This window comes from Moschus berezovskii, chromosome 23 (genome assembly GCF_049115385.1).
Source record: "Moschus berezovskii isolate FMDL1 chromosome 23, NW_MosBer_1.0, whole genome shotgun sequence".
Lineage (NCBI taxonomy): Eukaryota > Metazoa > Chordata > Mammalia > Artiodactyla > Moschidae > Moschus > Moschus berezovskii.
The window spans coordinates 31,274,354-31,289,803 of NC_142482.1; the positions used below are offsets into that span (position 1 = coordinate 31,274,354).

Consider the following 15,450-nt stretch of genomic DNA (forward strand, 5'->3'; position numbering starts at 1 on the left):
TGCCTTCAGTCTTTCCCAGCATCAGGGTCATTTCCAATGAGTTGGTTCTTCGCATCAGGTGGCCAAAGTAATGGAGCTTCAGCTTTAGCATCAGTCCTTCCAATGAATATTCAGAGCTGGTTTCCTTTAGGATTGACTGGTTTGATTGTCTTGCAATCAATCCAAGGGACTCTCAAGACTCTTCTCCAACACCACAGCTCAAAAGCACCAATTCTTCAGTGCTCAGCTTTCTTTGTGGTCCAACTCTCACATCCATACCTGACTACTGGGAAAACCATAACTTTGACTAGATGGACCTTTGTTGGCAAAGGTCTCTGCTTTATAATATGCTATCTAGGTTGTTCAGAACTTTTCTTCCAAGAAGCAAGCATCTTTTAATTTCATGGCTGCAGTCACCATCTACAGTGATTTTGGAGCCCAAGAAAATAAAGTCAGCCACTGTTTCCATCGTTTCCCCATCTATTTGCCATGAAGTGATGGGACTGGATGCCATGATCTTAGTTTTTTGAATGTTGAGTTTTAAACCAGCTTTTTCACTCCACTCTCCTCTTTCATTTTCATCAAGGGGCTCTTCAGTTCCTCTTCAATTTCTGTCATCTGCATACCTGAGGTTATTGATACTTCTCCTGGCAATCTTGATTCCAGCTTGTGCTTCATCCAGCCCAGCATTTCACACGATGTACTCTGCATATAAGTTACATAAACAGGGTGACAATATACAGCCTTGACATACTCCTTTCCCAATTTGGAACCAGTCTGTTGTTCTATGTCTGGTTCTAACTGTTGCTTCTTGACCTACATACAGATTTCTCAGGAAGCAGGTAAGGTGGTCTGGTATTCTCGTCTCTTCGGAGAGTGCTTCGTAAGTCCAATTTGCCTCAACTAACACAGCAGGCTGTCTACTGCTGCTTTTATGCTTGCTTCCTGACAACCTGGGTTTGAAATAAAGATACTGTAGTCTATACAGCACTTACAGCAAAGCACACAGACGCACAGCCACTGTAGAGGATGCACACACGTGAGCTCGTGCCCATCACGTGAACTAATTTACATGACTGGACATGCAAACACAGATTCACACCTTTGAAAGTTTGTTAAGTTGAAGGTTCGTACGTAGGGGACTTCCTGTAATGGCTTCTACTGGTGCATAGAGATATGAGAACACACACAAGTTGTGTGTGCGTGTGTGTGTGTATACATGCAGGGGGAGAGACAGAGGGACAGCTTGAGTTTCCATGGGCAGACTGCACAAGAGGTAACCACTGCAGGGGATAAAGCAAGGGTAGCCAGAGGTGAGAGAGCACTGAACTCATGTTCGAGTTAGTCATTTAATGTTCCTTTATTCCCCAGGCCTTGAGCGGAGGCCAGGCCAGGCCAGGCGAGCTCATTCTGGTCAGACGGCGGGAAATTCCAGCACATGGAATGGTGTTGGTGGTCTCTGCTCTGCTGCCGGGAGCCCACACAGCTAACACGCTCCCTCCACTAATGAATGCGCCCACCCACGCAGGACCCTCCCCTCCTGCCCCCTTCCCCCTCCTCCCCCCTCCCCGGGCCTGCCCGCTTCAACAGCCCGACGCCCCAACCGCCTTCCTGATGACTGCCCAAGGATTTGTTCGGGGGCGCAGCATCTGTGAAATTAGACGTGGCCACATCGGCCTCAATCGTGAACCACATCCAAGACCCTCTCTGGAGGGGATGCTCTGGGCAAGGGTCCGCAGGAGCTCCTCGACCTCTCCCCACCCTCCAGCTCTTAGCTTCTAGGACCCCCGCCATGGGTAAGAAGACAGCTGAGCACCTCTGCTGAGTGCTCCACACCTCGGAGGTGAGTCCCACAGAGCCTCGGTTGTTTTTCCTCGTAAGAATGTTAATCAAAGCAAAACGTTAACCCAACAAACAAACAAACAAAAGACCCCTAGTTGGCCCTGTGCGTTCAAGGGTGGCCAGGGAAGGCAGCCTGAAGGGTTCCTTTATGACCAGAGGCGTTTTTTGAAATGAGACAGCAGTGACTGCTTTGTGAGGAAGTGGGAAGACAGTCCCTTCGTTATCCTCAGCCCTGCGGTGGTCCAGGGACCACCCGGGAGCTGCCCTGTGATAACAGCCTGGGCTCAGGCCTTCTTCCCGGTAACCATCTGTCCTGAGTTGGACCCAGCTATCTGAGCCCGCGGCCACCTCAAGACCTCTGTCTTGCCGCAGGCTGATTACGACGCACTTTCCTGCTCCCAATACTGCTGACATACTGCCTTCGCTTTCACCTCCGAGCGGGAGGCTGGATGCGGGAGGTCGCGCCCGTCCCCTCGGGAGGGCCTGGCCTCCAGCCTGGGCCCGCCGTGACCTGAGGCCGACGGCGGGAGGGAGGAAGAGGCGCAGGAAGGAAGGGCCCCCGCGCTGGAAATGGCTGGCTGGGAATAATAAATGCACACACTGGCTTCAGAACGCGGCTCACCACATCCTGGGGAATCTGGAAAAAACGCTCCACCCCGCCTCCTGCCACCCCCTCCACCCCCACCCCCGACAGAAGTTGGCTTTCACGAGGCTGCGGGAGACAGCACGGGGGCTTTGATAGTAACGGGCTTGTTAGCTCTGGGCTAACAGCCCTCCCAGGCCGCTCCGACTCCTCGCAAACACTTTCCTATTTTAGGTCAAGGACGTCCATAAAAGCAAAGACGAGAGGTGATGGGAGGGGGAGCGGCAAGAGAGAAAGAAGCAGTGGATGGCGAAGAGCTTGTCCAGCAGGCAGCCAGCGACCTCTGGAGGATCCGTGGGGTCTGGGGCACTTGCCGAACTCGAAGCAAGGTGGCTTCGAGTCCCCGAAGGAGACCGAGCCTCTTCTGGAACCCCCAGCTAAAGCTGAGGCTTAACCGAGTCCTGGAACACGATGCTTAAACGTCCACCGGTCTCCCTATATTGAAGCAGGATTATCCGTCTCTAGGGCGGATTCCTCCACCTGCCAGAAGAGGGCAGCACATACTTCTGCATTACCCGGAAAGCTGGGCTGCCCAGTCCAGAGGGACCCCCGAATCTGGGGGGGACCCCTGAAATGAATAGCAGAAGGAGACAGCCATGTCATATTGATGCCTACTGTCTGAAGGGGCTTCCCAGTGGCGCTAATGGTAAAGAACCCACCTGCCAATGCAGGAGACGTAACAAACGCGGGTTCCATCCCTGGGTAGGGAAGATCCCTGGAGGACGGCATTGACAACCCACTCCAGTATTCTTCCCTGGAGAATCCAGTGGATAAAGGAGCTGATGGACAGAGGAGCCAGGTGGGCTATGGTCCATAGGATCACAGAGTCAGACCCAGCTGAAGCGACTTAGCAGTAATGTCTGAAGTGCTTCAATGCATTCATTCATTTAACCAACAGGACAGTGCAGGATAAGACACGATTATAATCTCCATATTAGAGACAAAGGGCTGAGAGGTGTAGAAATTAAGAGAGCTTGCTATTGTAGCCTGAGACTACCTAAAACAGAGCTTGGACTGTTATAATTATCATTTTAGTTCAAACTTTTTGGACTAAAAAATAATAGTCCAAGGACCAAAGCGAGATCCAGCCCACTGCCTATTTCTGCACTACCAAACTAGGAATGATTTTTACAGTTTTGGATGGTTGGGGGGGAAAAGTCAAAAGTGAATAATACTTTGTGACCCTGAAAATGATATGAAATTAGAATTTCAGTGTCCATAAGTGAAGTGTACTGGAACACAGCCATGCCCATGTGTTTACATATTGCCTGTGGCTGCTATAATGTTCCAGCAGGGGAGCTGAGCAGTAGTGACATCCTACATAGCCCAAAAGGTCTAAAAGTTTGCCAGCCCCTGAGCTAAGAGAGTGTTAGTTGCGCAGTCATGTCTGACTCTTTGCAGATCCCATGGACTGTAGCCCACCAGGCTCCTCTGTCCATGGGATTCTCCAGGCAAGAATACTGGAGTGGGTTGCCATTTCCTTCTCCAGGGGATCTTCCCAACCCAGGGATCAAACCCAGATCTTCTGCATGGCAAGTAGATTTTTTACTGTCTGAGCCACCTGGGAAACCCTCAAACTAAGAGATAAGCGCTACTTGTTTCCAGGCAGGAAAGACAGGGCAGAACTGACACTTTATTGGATATGGGTTAGGACAGCCATCCCTGAGGGATCTGGAAGCAATATTGACCTCAGTTCACTTTCTTTCCAATAGGGTAGCCCAAGGTCAAGCAGAAACGAGGGTTTGACATTTCTCATGCACAGCCTTTAGCAAGTAACAGAATGTTAGATTTTAAAAGAATTATGGGAACCGCCTTCCATATTTCATCAAGACTAAGATACACGCTTTTTTCACACTTGATATCTTTGAAATCAGACTGTGTCTTGCCATCAAAATCTTAACAAGAGTTTAAGTGAAAGTGTATTTTGTTTACTTGAAGGCATTCTTTTTGTTTCTTATTGGAAAATACAGCTACTATACTTATAACTTTGCCAACAAAGGTCCGTCTAGTCAAGGCTATGGTTTTTCCCGTGGTCATGTATGGATGTGAGAGTTGGACTGTGAAGAAAGCTGAGCGCCGAAGAATTGATGCTTTTGAACTGTGGTGCTGGAGAAGACTCTTGAGAGTCCCTTGTACCGCCAGGAGATCCAACCAGTCCATTCTAAAGGAGATCAATCCTGGGTGTTCATTGGAAGGACTGATGCTAAAGCTGAAGCTGCAATACTTTGGCCACCTCATGCGACGAGTTGACTCACTGGAAAAGACTCTGATGCTGGGAAAGGTTGGGGGCGGGAGGAGAAGGGGACGACCGAGAGTGAGATGGCTGGATGGCATCACCGACTCTGTGGACATGAGTTTGAGTGAACTCCGGGATTTGGTGATGGACAGGGAGGCCTGGCGTGCTGTGATTCATGGGGTCGCGGAGAGTCGGACACGACTGAGCGACTGAACTGAACTGAACTGAACTGATACTTATAACTAATGAAGGACAAAAGCTAGAGAGATGACTCAGTTCAAGTGTGGGACCCTAAACACACAGCTCTGGGGCCAGCACATCATAGGTACCCAAGGGAGAGATCTTAGGAATCTACTTAGGAAGTTAGAATTATCTTATCACGGCAAATATTTTAGCAGGAATATGTTAGGCTATCCCACTGTCTTCCATAGTTAGGAAGGAGTACATCTTTGCAAGCTCAGCCTAGAGACCCATCAGTCTTCCTAAAAAAGTGATAAGCATGATCCAACAATTCCGCTCCTGAGTATTTATCCAAAGAAAACAAAAATACTAACTCAAAAAGATATCTTCATCCTCCTATATATTGCAGCATGATCCATAATAGCCAAGACATGGACACAACCTAGGCAGCTCCCTGATAGCTCAGTTGGTAAAGGATCTGCCTGCAATGCAGGAGACCCCAGTTTGATTCCTGGGTTGGGAAGATCTGCTGGAGAAGGGATAGGCTACCCACTCCAGTATTCTTGGGCTTCCCCTGTGGCTCAGTTGGTAAAGAATCTGCCCGCAATGCAGGAGACCTGGGTTTGATCCCTGGCTTGGGAAGATCCCCTGGAGCAAGGAAAGGCTACCCACTCCAGTATTCTGGCCTGCAGAATTCCATAGACAGTCCATGGGGTCGCAAAGAGTCAAACTTGACTGAGTGACTTTCGCTTTCGCTTTGGACACAACCTAGGTGTCCATCCATGGATGAATGGATAAAGAACATGTGATATATATGTTTATATAGACACACTCACTCTGGAATATTATTCAGTGGTAAAAAGAAGGGAATCTTGTCATTTGCAACAACATGGGTGGACCTGGAGGGCATTATGCTAAGTGAAATGTCAGAGACAGACACTGTGTGATCTCACTTATATGTGGCATCTAAACACAAAACCAAACCAAAAAAAGAAGAGCTCATAAATAACAGAAATAGATTGGCAGCTGCCCAAGGCCAGGGGTAGGGAGCAAGCAAAATGGGTAGAGGAAGTCAAAAGCTATAAAGTTCTGGTTTAAAATAAATAAGCCCTGGGGATACAATGCACAGCATGGCAGCTGTACTTAATAAAGCTGTACTGCACATTTGAAAGTTGCTAACAGAGTAGATGTTACAGGTTCTCATCACAAGAAAAAAGCCTGGTTCATAATGTGTAATGGTGGATGTTAACTAGGCTTACTGTGATGATCATTTTGCAATGAATACAAATATTGTGTTCCACGAAACTATGCTATCCACCTGAAACTAATATGAGGTTATGTGTCAAAGATAGTGTTAGTTGCTCAGTTGTGTCTGACTCTTTGTGACCCCATGGACTGTAGCTTGCCAGGCTCCCCTGTCCATGGAATTCTCCAGGCAAGAATACTGGAGTGGGTTGCTGTGCCCTCCTCCAGGGGATCTTCCAGACCTAGAGATCAAACCTGGATCTTCTGCATTGCAGGCACATTCTTTACTGTTTGAGCCACCAGGGAAGCCCCAATTACACCTCAATTTAAAAAACCAGGGGGGAGGGATAAATCGGGAGTTCAGGATTAACAGATACATACTGCTATATATAAAATAGATAAAACAGCAAGACCTGCTGTATAGCACAGGGAACTATAGTCAGTATCTTGATCATAACCTTATGATGGAAAAGAATATGAAAAAGAATAACCTATAATGAAAAAAGATCTGAAAAAGAATCTATACATATATTCTTTATGTATATATATTATATATATATACACCTATATCTATGTCTGAATCACTTTGCTGTATACCTGAAACTAACACAATGTTGTAAATCAACTCTACTAAACAATAAACTATTAAATTATGAGTGAATTAATTAAATCCGATTTCATTCAGCCCCATGTTCACCACTGATGACATTTATGAAGGCTGGTCTAGGCCACGCTTGATTGGGTTGCATGGAAACTAGTGATTTAAAAATCTGTCTATGGGACTTCCCTGGTGGTCCAGGGGCTAAGACTCTGCCCCTCCAATGGAGGGGTTCAATACCTGGTTGAGGCACTAAGATTCCACGTGCCCCACAGTGTGGCCAAGGGAAAAAAAAGAGAGAGAGGGAATCCATCTGGGGAGGAGACTAAAAAGAGAGTGACAGGCGTCAACAGGACACGCCAAGTCTTGGAAGCAACAGAGAGAAGCAAGGAAGTTGGTGGCACAGGCCAGAGGCTGCAGGGAGCTCTCCCGGGTCTTCCAGAGAAGATGATGAAGAGAAAGAAGATGGACATCAGGGGTAGCAAGGGCGGGGGGAGAGGAGGCTGGTGAGGGCGGTGCAGCCAAAGGGTGGGGTGAAGACAGGGAAGTCACACTGCCACGACGTCACCCGGCCTGGACTCCAGGAGAACGTGGAGGGGAGCCACAGATACAGATGGACAAAGAGAAGGGCAATAACAGCTTTTCTGTGACTGCAGCTCCAGCCCCGCGTCAGGAACACTTGTCACTCTCCTGGGAGGCAGGTTTGCCTTCATTCTGCCGAGGGGCTGTGGTCCGTCATCCGCTTCCAGCACAGGGCTCTAGGAGTTGATTTTCCTGTCTCTCTTGCCCTGAGCTTGTTTCATGACCCCCGCCCCCCCCAGCCTTGTTTTTCTTTCTCACCTCCTTCTAGAATATGCTGCTCTGCAGTGCTTTTCGTCCCCCTGTGAGTGGCTATAAAGCCTTTCTGGTTCGAGTGGAGTATACATTTTAAAATAAAAAGAAAGCCCCCAGGATAGATGGAAACAGAGACGGAAATAAGAGAGAAAGCCAGACTTGAGGCGGCAGGAGTGAGGGAATTCCAAGGGAGTCTTGAAAGACCAAAATCATCTAAGCTGGAAAAACAGCACTCAGCACAGAAAGAGGTGGGCTCCGCAGTCTGCGTCAGATATGAGAAAAAGGAATACACACAGGTGAGAAGGAAAAGCGGGTAGGCTGCATAGGATCTGCTTGGATTAGACACAGTCAGGTAGGTTTGGGACTCTAGACCTCTTAGCAGAGGAAGAGAGCCCCGTGGACGTGGACCTGGGCGCAAGGATAACGGAAGGAAGATGCAAACGTGAACAGACCAGGAGAAACGACGGCTGGATTCTGTCCTCAGTCCACAGGTACGTACGTGTCCACTTACTCTCCAACCAAGAAGGAATGGAGAAAAGTACATGAGGATGCGCCACAAGCCAAAAATGAGACAGTCATGGGGGCACAGATATTAATACACCTAGGGACACGTGATAGGGCTGGAGCGAATAGGAATAAAGAACGCAAAACACATATGAGATCCCTTTGCTGATTGTCTGGAACCCGCAATATGTGCAAACAGTGAAATAAACCAGTAGATGGATAGGACTGAAGCAGAAAGGAAAAGAGAGGTTGGGGACAAAGAAAGTAAAATACAGTATCTATGCCTGGATTACAATAAATAGCTAAAGTGAGTTCCTTGATAGCCAAGGGGTTTGGCAGAGTACGTTCAAACAGCACTTTGAGGGTAAGAAATGCAAAATGCAAGATAGGTATTCAGAGAGAAGCCCAGGTCCCCTTACGAGATAACCGAGAAGAGTGGGGGTGACCAGGTAAAGCAAAGCATCAAAGAAACCCCTCGAGGGAAAGGATGCACCCGAGAAGCCAAACTGACATCCCAGTGGGCAGAATGCTGAGCCAGTGTGGGGTCCAGGGGAGAGGGGGCGTGGAGCTGCTGAGTCTGAGGGTTGCCATCCAGTCTCGCGTCACCGAGGTCCGTGGGCCATGGCTGTATCCATGAGGAAGGTGAACAGAGAAGTTCCAGGAGGGGCACTCGCAGAGAGGGAAGGCCATTAGGTACAGAATCAGCAGCATGGATGGAAGTGGCCTCTGCCGGGCGGAGGCAGGATGCGGGGTGCGGACAGAGCTGAGTGCAGCGAACGCCAGGCTTGTTACCGGGCTTGCCAACGGTGAGACAGGCGAAGCGCATGCCTTCCCCGCCCTTCCCCACCATCCTTCTGCTTCAGAACTCCATAAACTGAACAAATCCCATAACTTTTCCCTGCAAGGTTGAAAGACAAATGTGTGGGGCCCAGAGTAGGGACTCCCGCGGCCAAATCTAAATGCAGGGCCGCTCTCTTGCGTCTCAAAGACGCCCTTCCTTGGGCCTCCTGCTGCACCTCCACTATCCAAGGGAGAAGGGCTCGTGCTCCTGGGCAGCCTGGCCAGTCTGTTGAGTAGGGTCTGAATAACAGGCTGATGCCGATGAGAGAAACAGTCAGAGAAGGGTGCCTGAGGACGCGTCCAGAAAACTGAACTCAAGAAGCAAAGTCTACCGTGAGCTGTGCAGTGCTTTATATCGCAGATGCAACTTCTTTAGAAAGCTTTTCTTCCTCATCTACACGATCCCCCCACCACCAGGCCCCCTTCCTCACTTGCTAGTCCTTCTTAATCGTCCTCCCTGGCTCCTTCTTCCTCTGGTCCCTCTGATCACACTTGTGTGGGTGATCCCTGGGTGCTGTCCCTAAAGGGCTCCTCTCCTCACTCACGGACTCCCTCGGGCACCAGAAATCCACACTCAAGTCCCTTCACTTCTGCAGGTCGCACATCTGTGGACCAAGAGAGCAACTGTCTACCTTGGAGAAGAAGGAAATGCACCCAGGAAACGGGAAACAGAATCAAACAAGTCAAAAAGAGACTAAATGGTTGGGAGATTTGGAAGTGCTCGTTAGGGTTCATGAAGTAAGAGCTGAAGCAGCAGTTTCTGATGCCAGTATTCGTGTTTATCTCATTTTTGCTCTAGGAATAATCACAGTTAACATTTAAAGAGCATTTACAACGTGTCCGGCAGTGTGCTAAGGGATTTATAAGCATCTAATTATAAATAACATGACTCTGCATGCCAAACCTTGGATACGCTCTTCATGGCCCCGTTTGGCAGATGATGAAATTGAAAGCATCCCTAAGTATATTTTAACAGATGCAGAAAGAGGCTCTGCACTCCCTGCTCTGTCTTCACATGTTCCCCCACGCCCTTCGCCCACCCGGCCAATCTCTGTGTGTCCTCTTTTCTTCATACAAGGACCCTGTCATTGGATTTAGGGACCACACTAAATCAGCACTATCTCACCTTGAGACTCTTAACTAATGACATCTGCAAAGACTCCATTTCCAAATAAGGTCACCCTCTGAGGTCCCAGGTGGACATGCATTTTGGGGACAACACTCAACACATTCAGTTCAGTTCAGTTCAGTTTAGTCACTCAGTCGTGTCCGACTCTTTGCAACCCCATGAATCACAGCATGCCAGGCTCCAAATAGCAACAAAGCAAGAGCACTGAGTATATTTAAACTATTTCCCACGTCTCTCCTTTTTCTTGTCCCTGAAAGCCCGCCCTCCCTATGGTACCTCTTCATGTACCTCTAATGACTACCTTGCCCACAGGGTAAAATCCAACGCCCTCCACACCTCCCCTCCCCACCCCGGCTGCCACTGCCAACTCCAGATGCTTCTCCTGGACTCTGTCCCTGGAGTCTTCTCACCCTCTCCACATCCTCCACCCTGTGTTCCCGGTCAAATGACTCCCCCTGAATCTTTACGACCCGGTTGAAATCCCTTAGGAAACTTTCTCAGACGACCTAGAGGTGAATCCTTGCTGCTCTGAACCCCTTGGGAGATACTCTTTTCTCTGTTCACAGGCCAGCTAATCAGCCCTTCAAACTCCCTTTGATGAAGTCATCACCCACCTCTTATCTTGTTATCTTTGTGAACGCAAGCCTTTTCTTCTGCACGAGTCAGGCCTTGAAGACTGGGTTAGTGTCTTTTTCTAGAACCTAGTTTTGTGCCTGGCATCCCCAGGTCTGCAGGAGCTGTTACTGAACCCACTGCACCAACAGTTCCTGCCAAAAGTTCTTCTCTTTCATCTCATGCATGGCTGTCTTTCCTGGTCACCTTGGTCCAAAGAGGTGCCTTTCTCCTCGGGGCTCCTGGAGCAGTTAGCTCCAAGGTGGTCCAAGCCAACGGGCCACCTGGTTTCAGGATCCATTGTATGATCACCTGTGGTATATTCAATCCCTCATTCATTCATGAATGTACGAGAAGTGCTGTTCAGTCAATCACTATCCATTCATTCACAAAGTTTTCGTGGCACCCTTGCTCTGCCTGGCTCAGGGCCAGGTTCCATCCTTCTGTTCAGGGGGCCAGCAAACTTCCTCATCCTTCTTCCTTCTCCTCCCAGGGACTAACACAGTTCTTCAAGGGTCACACATGCTCAATGGGACACTGCTATTCAAATTGCTTTGAAAGTGAATGTGAAGTTGCTCGGTCGTGTCCGACTCTTTGCGATCCCACGGACTGTAGCCTACCAGGCTTCTCCGTCCATGGGATTCTCCAGGCAAGAACACTGGAGTGGGTTACCATTTCCTTCTCCAGGGAAGAACCAGGTCAAATGAAGGACTAAAAATGCTATCAACTTATGGGACTTCCTTGGCAGTCCAGTGGTTAAGAATGTGCCTTCCAGTGCTGCTGATGAGAGTTCGATCCCTGGTCAGGGAACTAAGATCCCACATGCCTCGGGGCAACTAAACCAGAGAGTTTCAACTACGCCACAACTAGAAAGAAGCCTGTGCACTGCAATGAAGATCCCACGTGCCACAACTAAAGACTGATGCAACCATAAAAATTATATATATAAACCCAACACTGTCAACTTAGGACTTCCCTGGTGGCAGAGTAAATAAGAATCTGCCTGCCAATACAGACAACATGGGTTCAGTCCCCGATCTGGGAAGATTCCACATGCTGCAGAGCAACTAAATCCAGGGTTTAGTTGAACCTGCGTGCCACAACCACTGAACCTGTGTGCCTAGAGCCTGGGCTCTTCAACAAGAGAAGCCACCACTCTGAGAAGTCTGAGAGCTGCAACAAAGAGTATCCCCCACTCGTCACAACTAGAGAAAGCCCTTGAAAAACAACAAAGATCCAAGGCAGCCAAAAATAAATAAGTAAATCCTATCAACTTAAATGAGGGGCTCAAACCCCTCTGAGAAGACCACTGGTGACCGGGAGGCCACCAAGCCTGAGCTCTGTGGCCAATGCCTGAAGTTAAGGGGCGAGTGGAGGATGCGCCCTTCCCTGGTGACTGGTGGCTTGGATGGTACAGAATTTGCCTGCAATGCAGGAGACCCAGGTTCGATCCCTGGGTTGGGAAGATCCCTGGAGGAAGGTATGGCAACCCACTCCAGTATTCTTGCCTGGAGAGTCCCCATGGACAGAGGTGCCTGACGGGCATGGGGTTGCAAAGACACAACTGAGTGACTAAGCAGCAGGAAGTTGAGCCAGGCTTTGAGAAGAGGCTCCCAGCATTCTCTGCACTGGCCGTGGTGGGGGGTGGGAGGGTGGGGTTGCAGAGGGTCAGGCTCTGCCTTGAGCGTTCACCATAGTGGTGACAGCCCTGTCCCACCATGGCCTCTGGTCAACCCCCTGTGAAGTCTTTCAGGGACCAGAAGGCAGCTGCAATGTGTTGTTCCAATCAGGACTTGCTGTGAACAGAGCAGGGTTGTGAACTGGGAATAAATGGACAGTAGGCTTCCTAGGTAGTGCTGAGGTAAAGATTCCACCTACCAATGCAAGAGATGCCAGTTTGATCCCTGGGTCAGGAAGATATCTTGGAGGAGGAAATGGCAACCCACTCCAGTATTCTTGTCTGGGAAATCTCAAGGACAGAGGAGCCTGGCGGTCTATAGGGTCACAAAGAGTTGGACACAACTTAGTGACCAAGCCACACATGGCCAAGGCAGGACCCTGTGTGCAGTGTATCATGATGTGTGCTAAGGCAGGTCAGAATGCAACCAGCATCCTTCTTCTGATTCCACGTAAGGACCACCGGCCTCTTTTCCTGCACCGGCCAGAAAGCAACATCTATCACCCTCTCCCCTGCATCAAGGGGCCTCAGGATGAACAAATAAAAGCACTGGTTCCAGGTGCTTCTTGGGTGAGTATCTGAAGATGCCCTGGGCAGGGGAGAGCACCAAGGGTGGGGGCCTGGGTGGAAGGGGGCCACTCACCAGCATTGCTCTGCTGCTTCGTGTTTTTGATGTAGGCGGAGAACTTGGCGAAGATGTCGATGCCTGCCGTGTTGGATTCCCGATGTTTCGCAGCCAGTCTGGGGTACCTGGAAGGCAAGACGTGTTCTCAGGTGAGTGAGAACTCAGAGGTCCTTTAAGGGAAAGCCTCTTTCAGTCATCTCATGATGAACAACATTCTTGCCTCCAGCAGGATCTATAAGTCTTTTGAGGTTTCCCCAACCTATCCTGTAGGGAGGGTGGGCACTTGTACCCCTCCCTTCAATGATAGCGCCGGTGAGGGGGCTGGATTTTATCCCATGGGCAAGGCAGTCGTTAGAGGTACGTGAAGAGGCACATAGGGAGGGTGGCCTTTAGGGACAAGAAAGAGAAGCACATGGGAAACATCTAAACATGCTCAGTGATCTTGCTTACTTGCTATTTGGAGCCTGAAATATGTTGAGTGCTGTCGCTACAATCTGTGTCCACCCGGGACCTCAGAATGTGACCTTATTTGGAAAGAGTCTTTGCAGATGTCATTAGTTGAGAGTCTCAAGGTGAGCTAGTACTGATTTAGTGTGTTCCCTAAAGCCAATGACTGGTGTCTTCGTAAAAAGAAACGCAGACACACGGAGTCGGGGCGGGAGAAGGGGGACATGTGAGACTGAACTAGGCAAAATTGTAGGGGAATCCATGGCTTTGACCCCATTGGCGCCATCAAAACAAGCCATTCTAATCTGCAAAAGATATTAGTTCATGAACATCTTTCATGAATGGCCAGGCAAGTGTGGACGGAAGTGGGGGGAGGGGCAATTGCTTGACCATAAGTATGTGGACCTTTATGATCTTCGAGTGAAGAGTGGACTGCCAGCTCTTTGGCTACTTTATGTTTAAAATGCAAAATACTTTTTTTGGCTTAATGTTTTAAATAACTTGAAGCAAAATACCTTTAACAAGTATTTGTTGTTCTTTCATTTTTTTTTTGTTCCTTCACTGACCCATTAGCTAGGGCTACCTACTCCTGGACCACGTTGAGTGGCTGTTTAATTTCAGATACTGCCATTGGACAAGTCTTTCAAAAGTCACTGGGTCCAGCCCTCTGCCCTTGGGCAGATATGAGGCATTATCATCTAATTTTACAAGGAAGCAATTGGATACCAGAGAGGTTAAATGACCATTTGAGGTCATTTATTATTTGAGGTCATAATTTATTATCATAGATAATAAATAGTGACGGGGCCATGAGAACCTGGTTTCTGGGCGCTGGAGCAGCGATCCTCTCACTTCCCCTCTTCTCTGACATCAGTAAAAGCTTACTTGTACTGAGTGTCCACTCTGTGCCAGGCACTATTCTAAAGCCTTGCCAAATTCATGATTTATTCCTCACAATCCCACGGGTATTGTCATTAGCTTTCTTTCCCACAGGAGACAAACAAGGTGCAGAGAAGCTAAGCAATTTGTCTGAGCTCAGGAGACCAGGTGTCAGAGGCAAGAATCCAACGCAGGCAGTTTCGCTTTGGAAGCCCAGCTCTTAAGTTCCCTGTCCTGTGGCCTCGCCTCTACTCTGCTGTTTACCCTCCAAGCCACCAAACACTCCCTGGAGCTGGGCTGAGCACCATGAAGGAACTGATGTCGGCCACCAGGGGGCGCTCTGCGCAGGTTCTGCACACATCTCCCCGAATACACTGGGAATTATCAATTCATCTGCTCTGACTGCGGACACAAAGCGATTGTCCCTACAAGATGCTAGGTAACCTTCCAAGATGAGGGAATTTAGGATTATCCGTCCCTATTTTGGCTTTCCCACATAGAATCTTAAAACTGAATGTCTTAAATTATTATCAATACATACAAAGTACTCCTTGTTTTTGCTTGATAAATAATAAAAACAGAAGGGACCAGATAATGCATTTTATATTTGGATTTGTTGGGGTTTTTTTTCCTGCCATCATTTGATCAGACTTCCACTCATCCAACCATTTCTTCATGACCAGTATGGGCCAAACATGAGTAGGTGATACCAAATCCAAGTTGGGTGAAGGGCCATGTGTCCAGAGAGACTATGCCAGTTCCATCCTGTGTTCTGAATAGTATCAGTCATTGAGACTTGACTTCATAGCATAATGTCCCACTTGAAGACTGTCCTGGTAGGAAGTGTGTCTTCAAATATTAACCTCACAGATTTTGGTAACTAGACTTGGGGCAACTACTATTCAGGACGTTAAGCACTTTTATTTTAGCTCCATGTTTACACTGTATTTTAAATATGCAGATGAGTGGGTTCCAGGGTACCTTTTGTTTCTCTAAAAGGCTAACAAGTAGTTTCTTTATCTATAGAAACATCTTTGAAATAAGATTGTGATGTGATCTGGTGACAATCAAAGAGATGGGCAATTTCTTTAACTCAGGGGTGAGTCAACTATGGCCTGTGGGCCAAATCCAGCCCAACATTTGTTTATGTGGCTCCCAGGAGCTAAAACTAGCTTGCTG

At 48.5% G+C, this 15,450-nt stretch overlaps 1 protein-coding gene across 2 annotated transcripts in view; it reads right to left on the bottom strand.

Annotated features, from left to right (window-relative positions):
* Window positions 1–15,450, bottom strand: part of CLIC5 (CLIC family member 5) — a 169,582-nt gene that overhangs the window by 27,420 nt on the left and 126,712 nt on the right. For both annotated transcript variants that reach the window (XM_055407221.2, XM_055407222.2), the window contains exon 4: window positions 12,964–13,070. In XM_055407221.2, the coding sequence (XP_055263196.2) occupies window positions 12,964–13,070 (107 nt within the window). The remainder of the gene's footprint in view (window positions 1–12,963; window positions 13,071–15,450) is intronic.